The sequence below is a fragment of the Lutra lutra genome, chromosome 17, assembly GCF_902655055.1.
Source record: "Lutra lutra chromosome 17, mLutLut1.2, whole genome shotgun sequence".
NCBI classification, from domain to species: domain Eukaryota; kingdom Metazoa; phylum Chordata; class Mammalia; order Carnivora; family Mustelidae; genus Lutra; species Lutra lutra.
This window is the reverse complement of record NC_062294.1, coordinates 51,685,931-51,701,469: the sequence shown is the minus strand read 5'-3', so window position 1 is coordinate 51,701,469 and position 15,539 is coordinate 51,685,931. Positions and strand designations below refer to the sequence as shown.

The window sequence follows — 15,539 nt, the reverse complement described above, 5'->3', positions numbered from 1 at the left end:
CGGGAATCGATCCCAGGACCCTGAGATCATGACCTGAGCTGAAGGCAGAGCCTTAAGCCACTGAGCCACCTAGGCACCCCTTAAGCTTATTTACCTTTTTTAGTGATTTCTACACCCAACTTGGGTCTCAAACTCATGACGCTGAAGTCAAGACTTGCACACTCTACTGACTGAACAAAACAGACACCCCAACAATTCTTTTAAAGCAGATCTCCCGGCTATGGGTTCACTTAATTTTTGTTCATCTGAAGATGTCTTTGTATTATTTTCACTCCTGAAGTACATTTTTGCTGGCTATAGTGGCAGTACTTTTTTTCAGCCATTTATTTCTGGTTTCCATTGTTCCTAATGAGAAACAGCTAGTCATTCAACTTGTTTCCTGGACATAATGTATCATTTGTCTCTGTTTTCAGTTTTCAAAATTGGATTATGATAGATCTGGGTATGGATTACTTTGGGTTTTCCCTATTTGGAATTCATTCAATTTCTTAAATTTGTAGCCTTATGTTCTTTCACCAAACTTGAAAGTTTACAAATATTATTTCTTTAGATAGATAGACAGACATACTGAGTTCCCAGGAGCCTCTAATTACCTTTTTTTCAACCCTGCATTTCTTTCTCTTCTCCTCTGGGACTCTGATGGTATGAATGTTAGATTTTTGTTGTTGTCCCATAGTTCTCTCAGATTTAATTGTTTTCCTATCACTTCCTCTCCCTGTTGTTCTGATTGCATAACACTTATTTATTTAGATTTAAAAATTTTTTAAAGACTTCATTTATTCAATTATTTATTTATTTAGATTTTTTTTTGATTTTTAAATTTTTATTTTTTTTTTCAGCATAACAGTATTCATTATTTTTGCACCACACCCAGTGCTCCATGCAATCCATGCCCTCTACAATACCCACCACCTGGTGCCCCCAACCTCCCACCCCCCACCCCTTCAAAATTCTCAGATCGTTTTTCAGAGTCCATAGTCTCTCATGGTTCACCTCCCCTTCCAATTTCCCTCAACTCCCTTTTCCTCTCCATCTCCCCTTGTCCTCCATGCTATTTGTTATGCTCCACAAATAAGTGAAACCATATGATAATTGACTCTCTCTGCTTGACTTATTTCACTCAGCATAATCTCTTCCAGTCCCGTCCATGTTGCTACAAAACTTGGGTATTCATCCTTTCTTTCTTTTTTTTTTTTTTTTTTACAGCTTTATAAACATATATTTTTATCCCCAGGGGTACAGGTCTGCGAATGGCCAGGTTTACACACTTCACAACACTCACCATAGCACATACCCTCCCCAATATCCATAACCCCACCCCCTCTCCCAACCCCCTCCCCCCATCAACCCTCAGTTTGTTTTGTGAGATTAAGAGTCACTTATGGTTTGTCTCCCTCCCAATCCCATCTTGTTTCATTTACTCTTCTCCTACCCCCTCAACCCCCCATGTTGCATCTCCTCTCCCTCATATCAGGGAGATCATATGATAGTTGTCTTTCTCCGATTGACTTATTTCGCTAAGCATGATACCCTCTAGTTCCATCCACGTCGTCGCAAATGGCAAGATTTCATTTCTTTTGATGACTGCATAGTATTCCATTGTGTATATATACCACATCTTCTTTATCCATTCGTCTGTAGATGGACATCTAGGTTCTTTCCATAGTTTGGCTATTGTAGACATTGCTGCTATAAACATTCGGGTGCATGTGCCCCTTCGGATCACTACGTTTGTATCTTTAGGGTAAAGAGAGAGAACGAGCACAAGTGCAGGAGGTGTAGAGGAGAGAGAGAGAGAGAGAATCTCAAGCAGACTCTGTGCTGAGTGCAGAGGCTGACGTGGGACTTGATCCCACAATCCTGACGTCATGACTTAAGCTGAATCGGGAGTCAGATGCCCAACTGACTGAGACATCCAGAAGCCCCAACTCTTACAGATATATTTTCAAGTTCATTTTCTTTGTCATCTGTGTTCTTCTAGTGAGTCCATTCTCTGAATTTTAATTTTTGGTTTTTGTATTTTTTAGTTCTAGACTTTGGTTGCTCTATTTTCCATCTCTTCAGTTACATTCTATTTTCACGTTTTCTATGTCATATATTCTACTTTGTACATATCTTCCTATTGTGCAAGTGTGTTAGCAGTTGCTCGTTAGAACAGTTTTAGAGCATTTCCTATAACGTCTTTGTCAGGTAATGCCAACATCTGTGTCATCTCATTATCTGATGTCCATTGATTCTTAGTTTCTGTACAAGCGGAGACTTTTTTGTCTCATCCTCATATTTTGAGTAAATTTGGTTTATGCTCAGGACATTTGAATGTTAGGTTACAAGACACTGGGTCTTATTTATGTGCAATGAAGAATGTGGATTTTTTTCTAAATATTTCATTTTTAAGGAAGGTTCAAATGTTCCACTGACTGAGCCAGCCAGATGCCCCTGGATTTTTTTTTTTTTTTTTACCTTGCAGTTTTCAAAGACTTTGCAGTTCTCTTAAGATCTGTCATATGTATGTGTCTATGGATTGGACAGAAGTCTCCCAGCTCCTCAGTTCTCGAAGTTCTCAGGATCCTAAATAGGGCCAGATCTATGTATACCCAGGTTGAGCTCAAGCAAAGGAGTTCATATGACTATGAGTCCTCATTCCAGAGCTTCTCTCTTTTCATTACTGTTCTAGTGGGAGCAAGGGTAATTTATGACTTTTCTTTTTAAAGATTTTATTTGAGAGACAGAGTGAGTGAGAGAGAGCATGAGTGGGGGGAGGGCCAGTGGGAGAGGGAGAAGCAGAACTGTAACACTGCATGGTCCCAGTGCGATCCATCAGTTAGATCTCCTCTGCAGAACACAACCAAAGGGTCCTAGGGTACCATCATTGCTCTACCACAGGACCCTGACCTAAGGGCCTCTTGCAGAATGTGTTTGCCCCAACGTCTCCAGCTAATAAGCTCCCTCCTGACATACTGGATGGTAATTAACTAAGTAGACCTCCTCAGAATAAACCTAGGTTGCTGGAGGAAACACGGGGGGATGGTGACTCTGCTGACTCTGTTCCTCCTAATACATGTGGGAACTTCTCCCTCATTTCCGGCTTAATGGCTATAAATGGAACCAAGTGTCTCTAGTTATTCTCCCCCAGGATGGGGACTTTCAGAAATATTCCCCAAAAGCTGCCCAAACTCCCTTTGTTTCAGGGAAATTCCCTGTCTTCTCTTGCCTGACACAGACTCCTGATTCCACTTTGGAGGAAAAACAAATGTACACGATTCTGCGTCAGCTCATCTGTCTGGGCGACAGGTTTTAGGACCAGGAACTTTCTTTTTTTGCCTTCTGGCAGCACTCTGCGCCTTCTGCCTCCTCCCCCCTCCTCTTCCTGTTTCTATACCTTCCTGTGTGCCTCTGGCCTTCAGGACACCATTCTCTTCAGATTTCCCCACCAGTGTCTCAGGTAAAAATCAACAATGGGAAACAAACTGATTGGCTTCTAAAAGAGAACTCAGGATGAACATAATTTGCTGTTTAAACTAATTTAAGTGTGCTGGTTTAATTAAACATGTCTTGAAACTTATCGGCATTAAATGTGAAACTTTTATTCTACCAAGATTTACTGAAGGTCAGATAAGCTCATGATCTCTGTTACAGTTTTGTGTTTGTTTGTTTGTTTGTTTGTTTTCTAAGATTTATTTGTTTGACAGAGACAGAGAGCATGAGCAGGGGGAGCAAGAGGCAGAGGAAAAGACAGACTACCCACTGAGCACGGATCCCATGAGGGATTCAATCCCAGGACCTCAGCATCACGATCTGAGCCAAAGGTGGTCCCTTAACCGACTGAACCACCAGGCGTCCTGAAATGAATGGATTTTAAAGGTACACTAGTAGAAGATGGGAATTCTGCTTTCTCTCTGTTCAAAAGACTAAGTTTTCCTAAATTGTTGGTCTATTCTTTTTTTTTAAATTTTTTTAAAAATTTATTTGACAGAGATCACAAGTAGGCAGAGAGGCAGACAGAGAGAGAGCGGGAAGCAGGCTCCCCGCGGAGCAGAGAGCCCGATATGGGGCTCCATCCCAGGACCCTGGGATCATGACCTGAGCCGAAGGCAGAGGCTTTAACCCACTGAGCCACCCAGGTGCCCCTGTTGGTCTACTCTTGATGAAAATGGAAACGAATTTGTTTTTCTTTATCTGCCCGGGAAAACCAGTTTCTCTATTTCGTCTTTTCAGGTCTATGATTACTTAAAACTTCTCAGTATTAAAGGAGCTAAATTTGCTCACAGTTATATGACCCTACATATTTGCCTTTGGAAACAGGTCATTTTGGTCAAATATGGGCTTTATAATGAGGTCATTTTGGTCAAATTTGGGCTTTATAATGATTTGTAATTCTACTCAGGTATGTGCTTTATAACTGAAGTTTTTTTTTTAAACAAACTTCCCCAAGGTTTAAATCATAAACGAAGTCTTTTTGACCAATTAGGCTTGTTTATTTGGTATCTTAAGTTACCTGGAAAACACCAGCAAACAAGTAATAAGCCTCAGGTTGTGTTGTCTGGATAAATCTAGCTATTCCGGAGATGATATACAATTCCTAAAGTTGTAATAGGTTTTGGTAATAAGGTCATCACTTAACACTGTAAACATTACTAAATGTTTTATGTCCAGGGCACCTGGGTGGCTCAGTTGGTTAAGCGTCTGCCTCTGGCTCAGGTCATGATCCCAGGGTTATGGGATGAGTCCTTCCTGGGCTCCTGGCTCAGTGGGGAGCCTGCCTCTTCCTCCCTCTCCTCCCCTCCACCATCATTGCTCTCTCTATCCCAAACAAACAAAATCTTTAAAAAAAAAAAGTTACCTGAACAAGAATTAATAACATGGGACTAAATGAACTAAGAAAAGGATTATAGTTTTGTGATCCTTGCTTAAAACATTGCCAGTTCCCTAATGTTTGGTCTTGTAGATTAAAAAAACATTCTCTTAAGAAAACTATGATTCCAGAAATGTAATAAAATATGCGTTTGTAAACAAATTGAAGGAGTTAACTTTTCTATCAGAACCCTCTGAAATTCAAAAGGTCTCTCAATATTCTTTCTTCCATGGTAATTATAGTCATTTGCAAAAGTTCAATAAGATTCTGGTCTCCTGGGCTCTTGGGTGGCTCAGTCATTAAGCGTTTGCCTTCAGCCCAGGTCATGACCCCAGGGTCCTGGGATTGAGCCCTGCACTGGGCTCCTTGGTGGGAAGCCTGCTTCTCCCTCTCCCACTTCCTCTGTTTGTGTTCCTTCTCTCTCTGTTTCTCTCTCTCTCTGTCAAATAAATAAACAAAATCTTTAAAAAATACTTTGTTATAATTGGACTTGTTTTGCAAACAAATTATTCTTGATTAGGCGATCTCTAAAAATGAGGGTTATTATAGAGAGAAGTTGTATTTCAATAACCCACCTTTGTGGATGTTCAATCTAGTTCTGATCATCTTTAAAAGTTGTGTGTCGGGAGCGTGGGTGGCTCAGTGGGTTGAGCCTCTGCCTTCAGCTCGGGTCATGATCTCAGATCCTGGGATCAAGCCCCACATCGGGATCTCTGCTCAGTGGGGAGCCTGCTTCCCCCCCTCTGCCTGCTGCTCTGCCTACTTGTGATCTCTGACAAATAAATAAATAAAATCTTCTTTTTTTTAAATTTTTTTAAGATTTTATTTATTTATTTGACAGAGAGAGATCACAAGTAGGCAGAAAGGCAGTCAGAGAGAGAGAGGAGGAAGCAGGCTCCCTGCCGAGCAGAGAGCCCGATTCGGGACTCGATCCCAGGACCCTGAGATCATGACCCGAGCCGAAGGCAGAGGCTTTAACTCACTGAGCCACCCAGGTGCCCCAATAAATAAAATCTTAAAAAAAAAATAGTGTGTGCCTAAGCTAGGCAACTTGATGTAAACTTCGGAGTAATGGACGCGATAGCTTTGGCCGCCTCTTTGGTGGGTATCCAGGACTTCTGGTAGGACTACCACATAAAATAAACAAAGCAGCATGTTTACCCAGAAGGACTGGAAATGATTCTTCCCAGGTGCTAAATGCACTTAACTGAAAGTTACGTGAGGTCAGAGAGGGACTTCTCGAAAGCTAGACCACTGTTGATTATCTCCTATTACTCCACCATTTAGGAAGTGAGGCGTTTCTTCACATGTGTTGTTTCAACATGGCGCTTAACTCTTGCAGGGAGTCCCTATTAATAGGGGACATTTGTGATCAGTTAAATAACATCAAGATATCACTGGTCTGTTCAATGGAATTGGTAACTGAGGCTCCTACCTAAGAGATGTAATCACCATTTTGATCTTAACATTTCTTTTATGCTTATTCTTTTGCATGTGTGATATGTGTATCATCTGCTGTCCGTCATGACGTCCCGCACCCCAGAGCCATTCTGTGGGCCCTAGAACAAACCCTGGATAGATTCTAACTGCATACAGCACACTGCCCCATTTTGGCAGGAAGCAGCCAGAGCTCTCATCATCCTATCCCCAAAGGGCAGTTAAGGATTCTATTCCAAAGGGAGGAATGAATAGGAAAGGGTTAAGGTATAGACAGGGAAGATAGGGGCCCCTGGCTGGGCTCTGAAACTATTCCTGGCAGGCAGAGGTGCTAAGACAGAGTGAACAAGAGAGAACAGAATAGACCAGAACACCTGGCCCCAGGGTGTTAGGGAGTAATTTTCTTGGGCTGCTACACTGTAATCACTGAAAATGACCTGACCTCAAAAAGAGGAAGTCACTAAGGGTGTTGTCAATAGTCCTTGATCAGACTAAACGAACACAAGTATCACTTGTGTCACCAGCTGCCTTGTCAAGTTTTCAATAAAAGACCAGTCCTAACAACCCTCAGTGGCAACCCATTTGGGACCCTCTCACTCTAGAGAGCTTTTCCTGCTCTCACCTTCACTTAAAAAACTTTCACTCCGTTCACCCTTTTATATCTGCAAGATTCATTCTTCAACTCCGGGAGACAACATCCCTGCAGTCCTACATTACTATGGTAATGAACCTTGCCGTTAGAAGACCATGAACTTAACACATGTTGTGTGTGTTCTGACTGCTCCACTGGCCTGCCTCTCCCCATCTCTCTCCCTCCCCTTGGGCCTCCCTAGTCCCCGAGACACAACAATGTTGAAATGGGGCTCATTAATATCCCGACAACGGCCTCTCAGTGTTCAAGTGAAAGGAAGTCTGAGAAACCAACTGAGGGTTTTAGAGGGGAGGAGGGTGGGAGGATGGGTGAGCCTGGTGGTGGGTATTAAGGAGGGCCCGTATTGCATGGAGCACTGGTTGTGGGACATAAACAACGAATCTTGAAACACTGAAAAAAAAATACTGTCACAGTCAAGAGGAACCCAAGAAGACAAGATGACCAAGTGTAATGCGGTCTCCTGGATGGGATCTGGGGACAGGAAAGGGATGTTAGGTTCAAAATTAAGGATATCTGAATAACCTATAAACTGTTTAAAAAAAAAAAAAAAAGGAGGGGCGCCTGGGTGGCTCAGTGGTTTAAGCCTCTGCCTTCGGCTGGGGTCATGATCCCAGGGTCCTGGGATCGAGACACGCATCGGGCTCTCTGCTCAGCGGGAAGCCTGCTTCCTCCTCTCTCTCTCTCTGGCCTGCCTCTCTGCCTACTTGTGATCTCTCTCTCTGTCAAATAAATAAATAAAATCTTTAAAAAAAAAAAAAAAGGAAGGAAGGGTCACATGTCTCTCACTTTAAATCAAAAGCCAGAAATGATGATACTTACTAGGAAAGGATGTTGAGCGCGGAGACAGGCCAAAAGATGGGCCTCTTGTACCAGTTGGCCAAGTTGTGAATGCCATGGAAAGTTCTTGAAGCAAATGAAAAGTGCTGTTCTGGAGAACATATGGACAATAAGAAAGAGAAACACCCTTATTGCTGATGTGGAGAAAGTTTAATGGGCTGGATGGAAGATCAAACAGCCCCAACATTCCCTTGAGCCAAAGCCTCATCCAGACCAAGACCCTGACTCTCCTCCATTCTCTGACCGCTGAGAGAGGTGTGGGGGATGCAGGGGACAAGTCTGAAGCTAGCAGAGGTTGGTTCGTGAGGTTTAAGGAACAAAGCTGATTCCATAATCTAGAAGTTGCAAGGTGGTGTGTGCAAAATGAAGCTGTTCTTCCTTTTTGTGTTTTTTCTCCAGTTTTTTGGTCCCACTATGTTGTTGCAAAATTCTGCTATGGATTCCAATGTCTCCCAGAGCTGGTTTTGTTTGTGGATAGCTGCATATTTGTTGATTTTCACCAGGGGGACGGAGGCTGGGTCTATTCCGCCGCCGTCTCGGTCATACCACATCTCTGATCTGGGAGTTATTTCTGTATCTCTTGTATTTGCACATAGAGGGTTACATAGAAAATAAAATAAAATAACTTTTTAAAGTTCATAATCTTCTCTGGGTCTCTCTCGCAAGCGCCTAGCATTATGGAAACAAATCAACTGATTTATTTCTATTGAGTGGACAATAGGCAATTTGGGCTATGTTGTGGAGATAGAACAGCTAATATTTATCTGCAAGTTCTTCCAACTTATCTGAATACAATAGTCTTTTCTTTTCTCAGGATTAATAGAGACATAGCAGAGAGAGACACACCAGCTGATCAACAAGAAAAGATACATTTAAGGAAGAGATCTAGATGTCCTCTGACAGACCCTGGAGATGCTGTCTGATATGGAGAAGGTATGTATCTATCCTTTGTGGGCTCTTGATGGCTTTGATTCCTCTGTATCTCATTGTTGTTCCATGAAATATGGAGTACTGTGGCCTTTTTTGTTTTTTTTTTTTTAAGAAAAGGCTCTGCTTGGAGAGTCAATTATCATATGGTTTCACTTATTTGTGGAGCATAACAAATAGCATGGAGGACAAGGGGAGATGGAGAGGAGAAGGGAGTTGAGGGAAATTGGAAGGGGAGGTGAACCATGAGAGACTATGGACTCTGAAAAACGATCTGAGAATTTTGAAGGGGTGGGGGGTGGGAGGTTGGGGGGCACCAGGTGGTGGGTATTGTAGAGGGCACGGATTGCATGGAGCACTGGGTGTGGTGCAAAAATAATGAATACTGTTATGCTGAAAAAATAAAAAAATAAAAAAATAAAAGGCTCTGCTTGTATTTTTTTTAATAAGCTTTTATTTATGACAGAGAGAGAGATTTCAAGACAGGCAGATGAGTAGAGGGAGAGGGAGAAGCAGACTCCCCATCAAGCAGGGAGCCTAACGTGGGGCTCAATTCCAGGACCCTGGGATCATGATCTGTGCCAAAGGTAGATGCTTAACCTACTGAGCCACCCAGGCATCCCTCTGCTTACTTTTTTACTTACTCGTTTTTTACTCATTTATGCATCTCATGAAACCAGAAGGGAAACACCTTCCTGGGCACCCAGATGTATTACTTAGACTTCTCTTCATCGTGGGGCAATATGACCTTGACTCTGGCCACACAACTTCATACCTGAGCACAAGCAAGTCTACGGATATTCCTCAACTCTTTCCCTGATGCCATGGCCATGCTTTTGACCACCCCATCTCACCAGGCAAGCCCACTAAGCTCCATCCATGAGTCCTTCTGCTCTTCCCCAGCAGTATGCTTTCAGAGTCTCGTGTCTTATCTGTGACCAATTCATGCATGTTTTTGCGTTGTCTTAGAACTTGCAGTAAATGAATTGGACCAAAGATTCAGCTACTATGGCGTGTGTAGAATCCCCACAGGCCAGGGAATAAGGAGGATCACAGGAGTGAGTTACTTTCCCCCGGAACGCAATGTTTTCTAGCTTGGGTACTAAGTAATATTACCCTTCTATGATTATTCATCACAAGGATTTGGGTTATATCCTTATTTAAAAGTTGGAAAACGGATACTTAACCCAGAGAGTGAAGCCACAATTTTGACCCGAGTGTAAGTTCCAAAAAATGGCTTTGCCAGCCTGTGGATTTTTTTTTTAAGATTTTATTTATTTATTTGACAGAGAGAGATCACAAGTAGGCAGTGAGGCAGGCAGAGAGAGAGGGGGAAGCAGACCCCCTGCCAAGCAGAGAGCCCGATGTGATGCGGGGCTCGATCCCAGGACGCTGAGATCATGACCTGAGCCAAAGGCAGTGGCTTTAACCCACTGAGCCACCCAGGTGCCCCAGCCTGTGGATTCTTGTCTCTTTGGTCTCTGTAGTCACGACCAACTCACACTAAATAAAGAGCTGTTGCTTCAGGAGAAGTATAGTTCATCCAGTGTCATGCAACTTTGTAAAAGTTCCCTCCTGTTTAGGACCAGTGAAGGATGGCATGAGAGTCAGGGACTTCTCACACCCCCTAAGTTACTAGTACGTGATATCGTTATACAAGTTATGTACGGGTCTGTAGCCAGTCTTCGCAGGTATTACATATAGATGTGATGGACTTGAAGAGCTGAGAGCCCACTGAGGCATGTCCCCCGAGACGACATCACTGTCTGCTGCGCGGGGACAGAGGAAGGGTTAACAGTGTGAAGTAAGTGGATCCCGGGGCGGACATCAGGGAATGCCTCTCTGAAGATGGAACATCCAATTTGTGCTACTTCCTCTCCATCACAGCGAAGAGACCGTCCCACCACCAAGTTCCTTGCGCACAATCAAATTAAAACTCCCTTGTGTCTTCCCAGGCTGTGCAGGTGCTGTTGCTTTGGAAGCACAGAGGAGCCCTCCCCAGTGCCCAAGGACATGTCAGGAAATGTGAGGATGTCCTGCCGCCCTTCTCAGGCCCGATATTTTCATTCATGGTATAGGTAAGGGACACCATATTCAGTGGGGAAAAGTGAAAAACTTTGGATCTTGTCCCTCTGTCTCATAGAGATTCATGAAAAGCAAAGACATTTAGATTATTTGTGTGTAACAATCAGTGTATTTCTTCCTTTTCATCATTATAACTTCTTTTTGAGATAGTTTAAGACTCATGGGAAATAGCAAAAACAGTAAAAAACAGTAAGAACAGTAAAAGAGGAATAAAAAGTACACTCAGCTTCCCATAATGATAATATCTTTTATCACAATAGTCATTGTCAAAATCAGGAAATGTACATGATCCAATACTATTCACTCAGATACAGACTGTCTCAAGGTGATATTTGAGAGGCTGGAAAATGCTGCTGATGAACACAAGAATTCCTCAGTCGCTTCATCCATCCACCCCTTCTCAAAGATCCCCTTTATTTGGTTGAACCAATGCCAGATACTGCAGTGCCAGCCTCTGGTCAGCTGGCTGGAGCAGATGATTAAGGTCAAGGCCATCAATAGAATTCTTGCCATGAGAGACATATTTCATATCCATTTGTGGTGTTTGAGTACTTGTGGTACCACAAATGGTATTTAGCCATTTGTGGTATTTGGGCACTTGAACTAGTGACAATCTGATTTTCAAATTTAATTACTTAAAATTTAAGTTAATTTTTAAAAAATATTTTATTTATTTATTTGTGAGAGAGACACACACACAAGCAGGGGAAGTGGCAGGCAGAGGGAGAAGCAAACTCCCCACTGAGCAAGGAGGCGGATGGGAGACTCAATCCCAGGGCACTGGGATCATGACCAGAGCCAAATGTAGACACTTAGCCAACTGATCCCCCCAGGTGTCCCAAAATTTAAGTTTAAATTGGCACATGTGACTACTGGCTATCATGTTACCCAGTGCAGGTGTTGGCCCAAAGGACACTCTCTGGCTCCTAACCCCAGTCTTGATCTCAGCAGCCAAGGGAGACCAGAGACCAGCTCTCAAGTGAGAAGAAGAAATCACCTAGCTTAGGGCTTTCCAGTTCCATATCTGGATGAGGATCCCCCGTGGAAGAAGAAAACAAGCCTGATATCCATCGTTTCCTTCCCTCGTAGCATCCTCATGTGTCTCTACCACATGAAGACTGGAGGTAGAAGAGGAGCCTTAGTACTACGTGGGTCCTTACAACACACACATAATCTCACTGATGTCCTGGAATTTTAATCACAATAGAGTCCCATTCTCTTGGACACCAGTGATGGATGAAGGCAGAATATAAGCTAGGAAACTTCTCCTTACAATTCTCAACAAGGTCACTTAGGTCAACAGCTTATCATGAAACAAAACCTTACAACAAGTACTAGGATTGGAGAATTGACTGGGTTCTGCTTCCCCGGGTTGGAGAGAGCAATGTGGAGCAGGGCACAGAGACCCAGCTGAATCCATTATAAAGAGGGTGAGATGGAGTCATGGGGGCTTGAGAGAAGGTTTTCCTAAAGACAAAACATGGGGTCTAGGGCTTTTAGTGAACATAAAGTCATGCTACAGATTGTCCTGTTACCAGACTGCCATGCTGTATTCATAACATAAGTTCCTTCTGTTTTCCAGTGAGTGTTATGATGAATCATCATACAGTGGTTTTGAGACATGGGATGAGGACATCGAGCTTTGTTCTCCCTCAGGTTATAAAAAAGTGATAACAGGAGAGCCAAGAGCACACATCCCTGCTGCTTTACTTCTGTCTTGGAAGGGAGCTGTTTCCAAGTAAGGGGAACGATTCTCTGGGGAAAGCTGATGGTATTATTGGATTCCATTCCTCGATATCACAGGGGCACAAGAGAATCAGGGGATTTGGGTCATTGATATAGGAATCAGGGGGGAGAATGAAAGAGCTTATCCAGTCTTACCAACAAACCTAGAAATTTCTGAATGAGGCCAACCACCTCTTCCTTCAGGAAGGCGTCTTGAGAAGCTGCACACAGAAAGGCAGCAACTATTGCAAAGATCACTGTGTCACTGGGCTGAGCTGGGAATGAATGCAAGTAACCAATTCAGTGCCTGGGAAACTGACTGCTGATGATGAGGAAGGACGGGGGAGGGGTGGTCCTGAAGTGGCGTGCTGGAAAATGTTCAGGGGAAAGGGAGAGCCTTTATTTGTAGCATTTGCCAATTTCTGTGGGGTGTCTACTTCCATCATGGCGGATTTCAAACTACCAACATGCTGTCCCTGAACAGGACATTGGAAATAGCTGTGCGGTAGCCCAACATTACAGAATACTTTCACCACACAGATACCATAGATGGAAATAACTTCAAGAGAGCAGAGTATGGCGGTGTCTTGCTGACTCAGTCAGTGGAGCACGCAACTTGTGATCTTGGGACCCTGAGTTCAAGCCTGACTTGGGTGTGGAGATTACAAAAAAATAAATAACTACACTTAAAAACAAAAGAACACGGAGTATCATAAGATGTAGTAAAATAATTAGAAAGTCATAAGTTTTCATTTATTACCCTTGTTTGTAATATAGATCTAGTTAAATGAAAAATTTATATAATTTAATCTTTAATAATAACCATGTTTAACAACCTACCCACAGAGTTCCTGGTAAATATAACAGTCAGATCCCATGATCTGGGATGAGCTGGCTCCCACTCACCAGTGGCTCCCTCCCACCTCCTAAACCCGACCTCAGCCCCCCAGTGGAACCCAGCATGCACAGGCAGAGAACAGAGGTGGTGTATTTCCTCTCAGTGCTTTGCATGGGACTGACATAACCCATGCTGATTTTGTAGCCTCAGACGAACACCAAGAATTAAGAGGGAAGGTCAAGGTTCTCTCCCATGGCTTGCCCAAACCCTTTTGAAAAAGGAGCTACAAATCCTTTCTTTTAACTCCATTTCTCCAAATATGCATTTTCTTTTAATCTGGCAAAAAGAATTTATTTTTTTTCTTTTATTTATTTATTTATTTTTAAATTTTTTATAAACATATATTTTTATCCCCAGGGGTACAGGTCTATGAATCACCAGGTTTACACACTTCACAGCACTCACCATAGCACATACCCTCCCCAATTTCCATAACCCCACCTCCCCTTCTCCCAACCCTCCTCCCCCCAGCAACCCTCAGTTTGTTTTGTGAGATTAAGAGTCACTTATGGTTTGTCTCCCTCCCAATCCCATCTTATTTCATTTATTCTTCTCCTACCCCCCTAACCCCCCATGTTGCATCTCCACTTCCTCATATCAGGGAGATCATATGATAGTTGTCTTTCTCTGATTGACTTATTTCGCTAAGCATGATACCCTCTAGTTCCATCCACGTCGTCGCAAATGGCAAGATTTCATTTCTTTTGATGGCTGCATAGTATGCCATTGTGTATATATACCACATCTTCTTTATACATTCATCTGTTGATGGACATCTAGGTTCTTTCCATAGTTTGGCTATTGTAGACATTGCTGCTATAAACATTCAGGTGCACGTGTCCCTTTGGATCACTACGTTTGTATCTTTAGGGTAAATACCCAGCAGTGCAATTGCTGGGTCATAGGGTAGTTCTATTTTCAACATTTTGAGGAACCTCCATGCTGTTTTCCAGAGTGGTTGCACCAGCTTGCATTCCCACCAACAGTGTAGGAGGGTTCCCCTTTCTCTGCATCATCGCCAGCATCTGTCATTTCCTGACTTGTTAATTTTAGCCATTCTGACTAGTGTGAGGTGATATCTCATTGTGGTTTTGATTTGTATTTCCCTGATGCCGAGTGATATGGAGCACTTTTTCATGTGTCTGTTGGCCATCTGGATGTCTTCTTTGCAAAAATGTCTGTTCATGTCTTCTGCCCATTTCTTGATTGGATTATTTGTTCTTTGGGTGTTGAGTTTGCTAAGTTCTTTATAGATTTTGTACACTAGCCCTTTATCTGATATGTCATTTGCAAATATCTTCTCCCATTCTGTCAGTTGTCTTTTGGTTTTGTTAACTGTTTCCTTTGCTGTGCAAAAGCTTTTGATCTTGCCAAATATGCATTTTTACTAGCCTTAGTCTATGTATAGTTTCTCTGTGAATCCCCTTCATGCTGAAATGAGTAGACATAGCAAGGAATTTATGAGGAATTCAGGGATCAAGGATTACATGTATAGAACAAGAACTCAAGAGAATCTAAGAAAACATCAGCAAAACTAAATGACATTTCATGATCCCACGGCATTGATCATGCAATAACTACTGTACCCCCAGAAATTAGTGCTTCCGTCCTCTTTCATCACACCCCTTCTTAGGAGCTTGGCCTCTTGCCCTAGGATTCCCCTGGTCTTGATTTGTTCCACCTTTACAACTCCCCAAGACAGAGATTGGATAGAGTTGGTTGTCCTCATCTAGAAAATACCACCTGCCTTATGGCAGATTTGTCCCAACCAGGTGCCAGCTTCATGAACCACTAGCTCTCCCTATGGATCATGATTATCAACTTTGGCTACACATTAGAATTATTTGGGAAGCTTTAAAAGTAATGATGCCGAGGTCCCATCTCTAGTCCCCTGATTTCATTGGTCTGGGTTGCGACCCATGTATTGGGGCATTTTTAAAGCTTCCCAGGTACAGTTGACTTTGGGGACTACTGCTATGGGGGCAGTATTCTACCCATGAGTCAATTGCTAATTCAGTGTTTTTGTTCCAACAGTGATAGGATATCTATCAGAGCCATTTATTTATTTATGTATTTATTTATTTAATTTTAGATTTATTTCTTTTTACCAAATGGCCCCAAATGTT

General features: G+C 42.6%; 1 protein-coding gene across 1 annotated transcript in view; it reads left to right on the top strand.

The window, feature by feature from the left end:
- The window catches only part of CARD8 (caspase recruitment domain family member 8), an 81,232-nt gene that overhangs the window by 53,226 nt on the left and 12,467 nt on the right, over nt 1-15,539 (top strand). The window contains exons 2-4 of the mRNA XM_047711461.1: nt 8,593-8,711; nt 10,661-10,783; nt 12,373-12,528. Coding sequence (XP_047567417.1) covers nt 8,668-8,711; nt 10,661-10,783; nt 12,373-12,528 — 323 coding nt within the window. The 5' untranslated portion in view covers nt 8,593-8,667. The remainder of the gene's footprint in view (nt 1-8,592; nt 8,712-10,660; nt 10,784-12,372; nt 12,529-15,539) is intronic.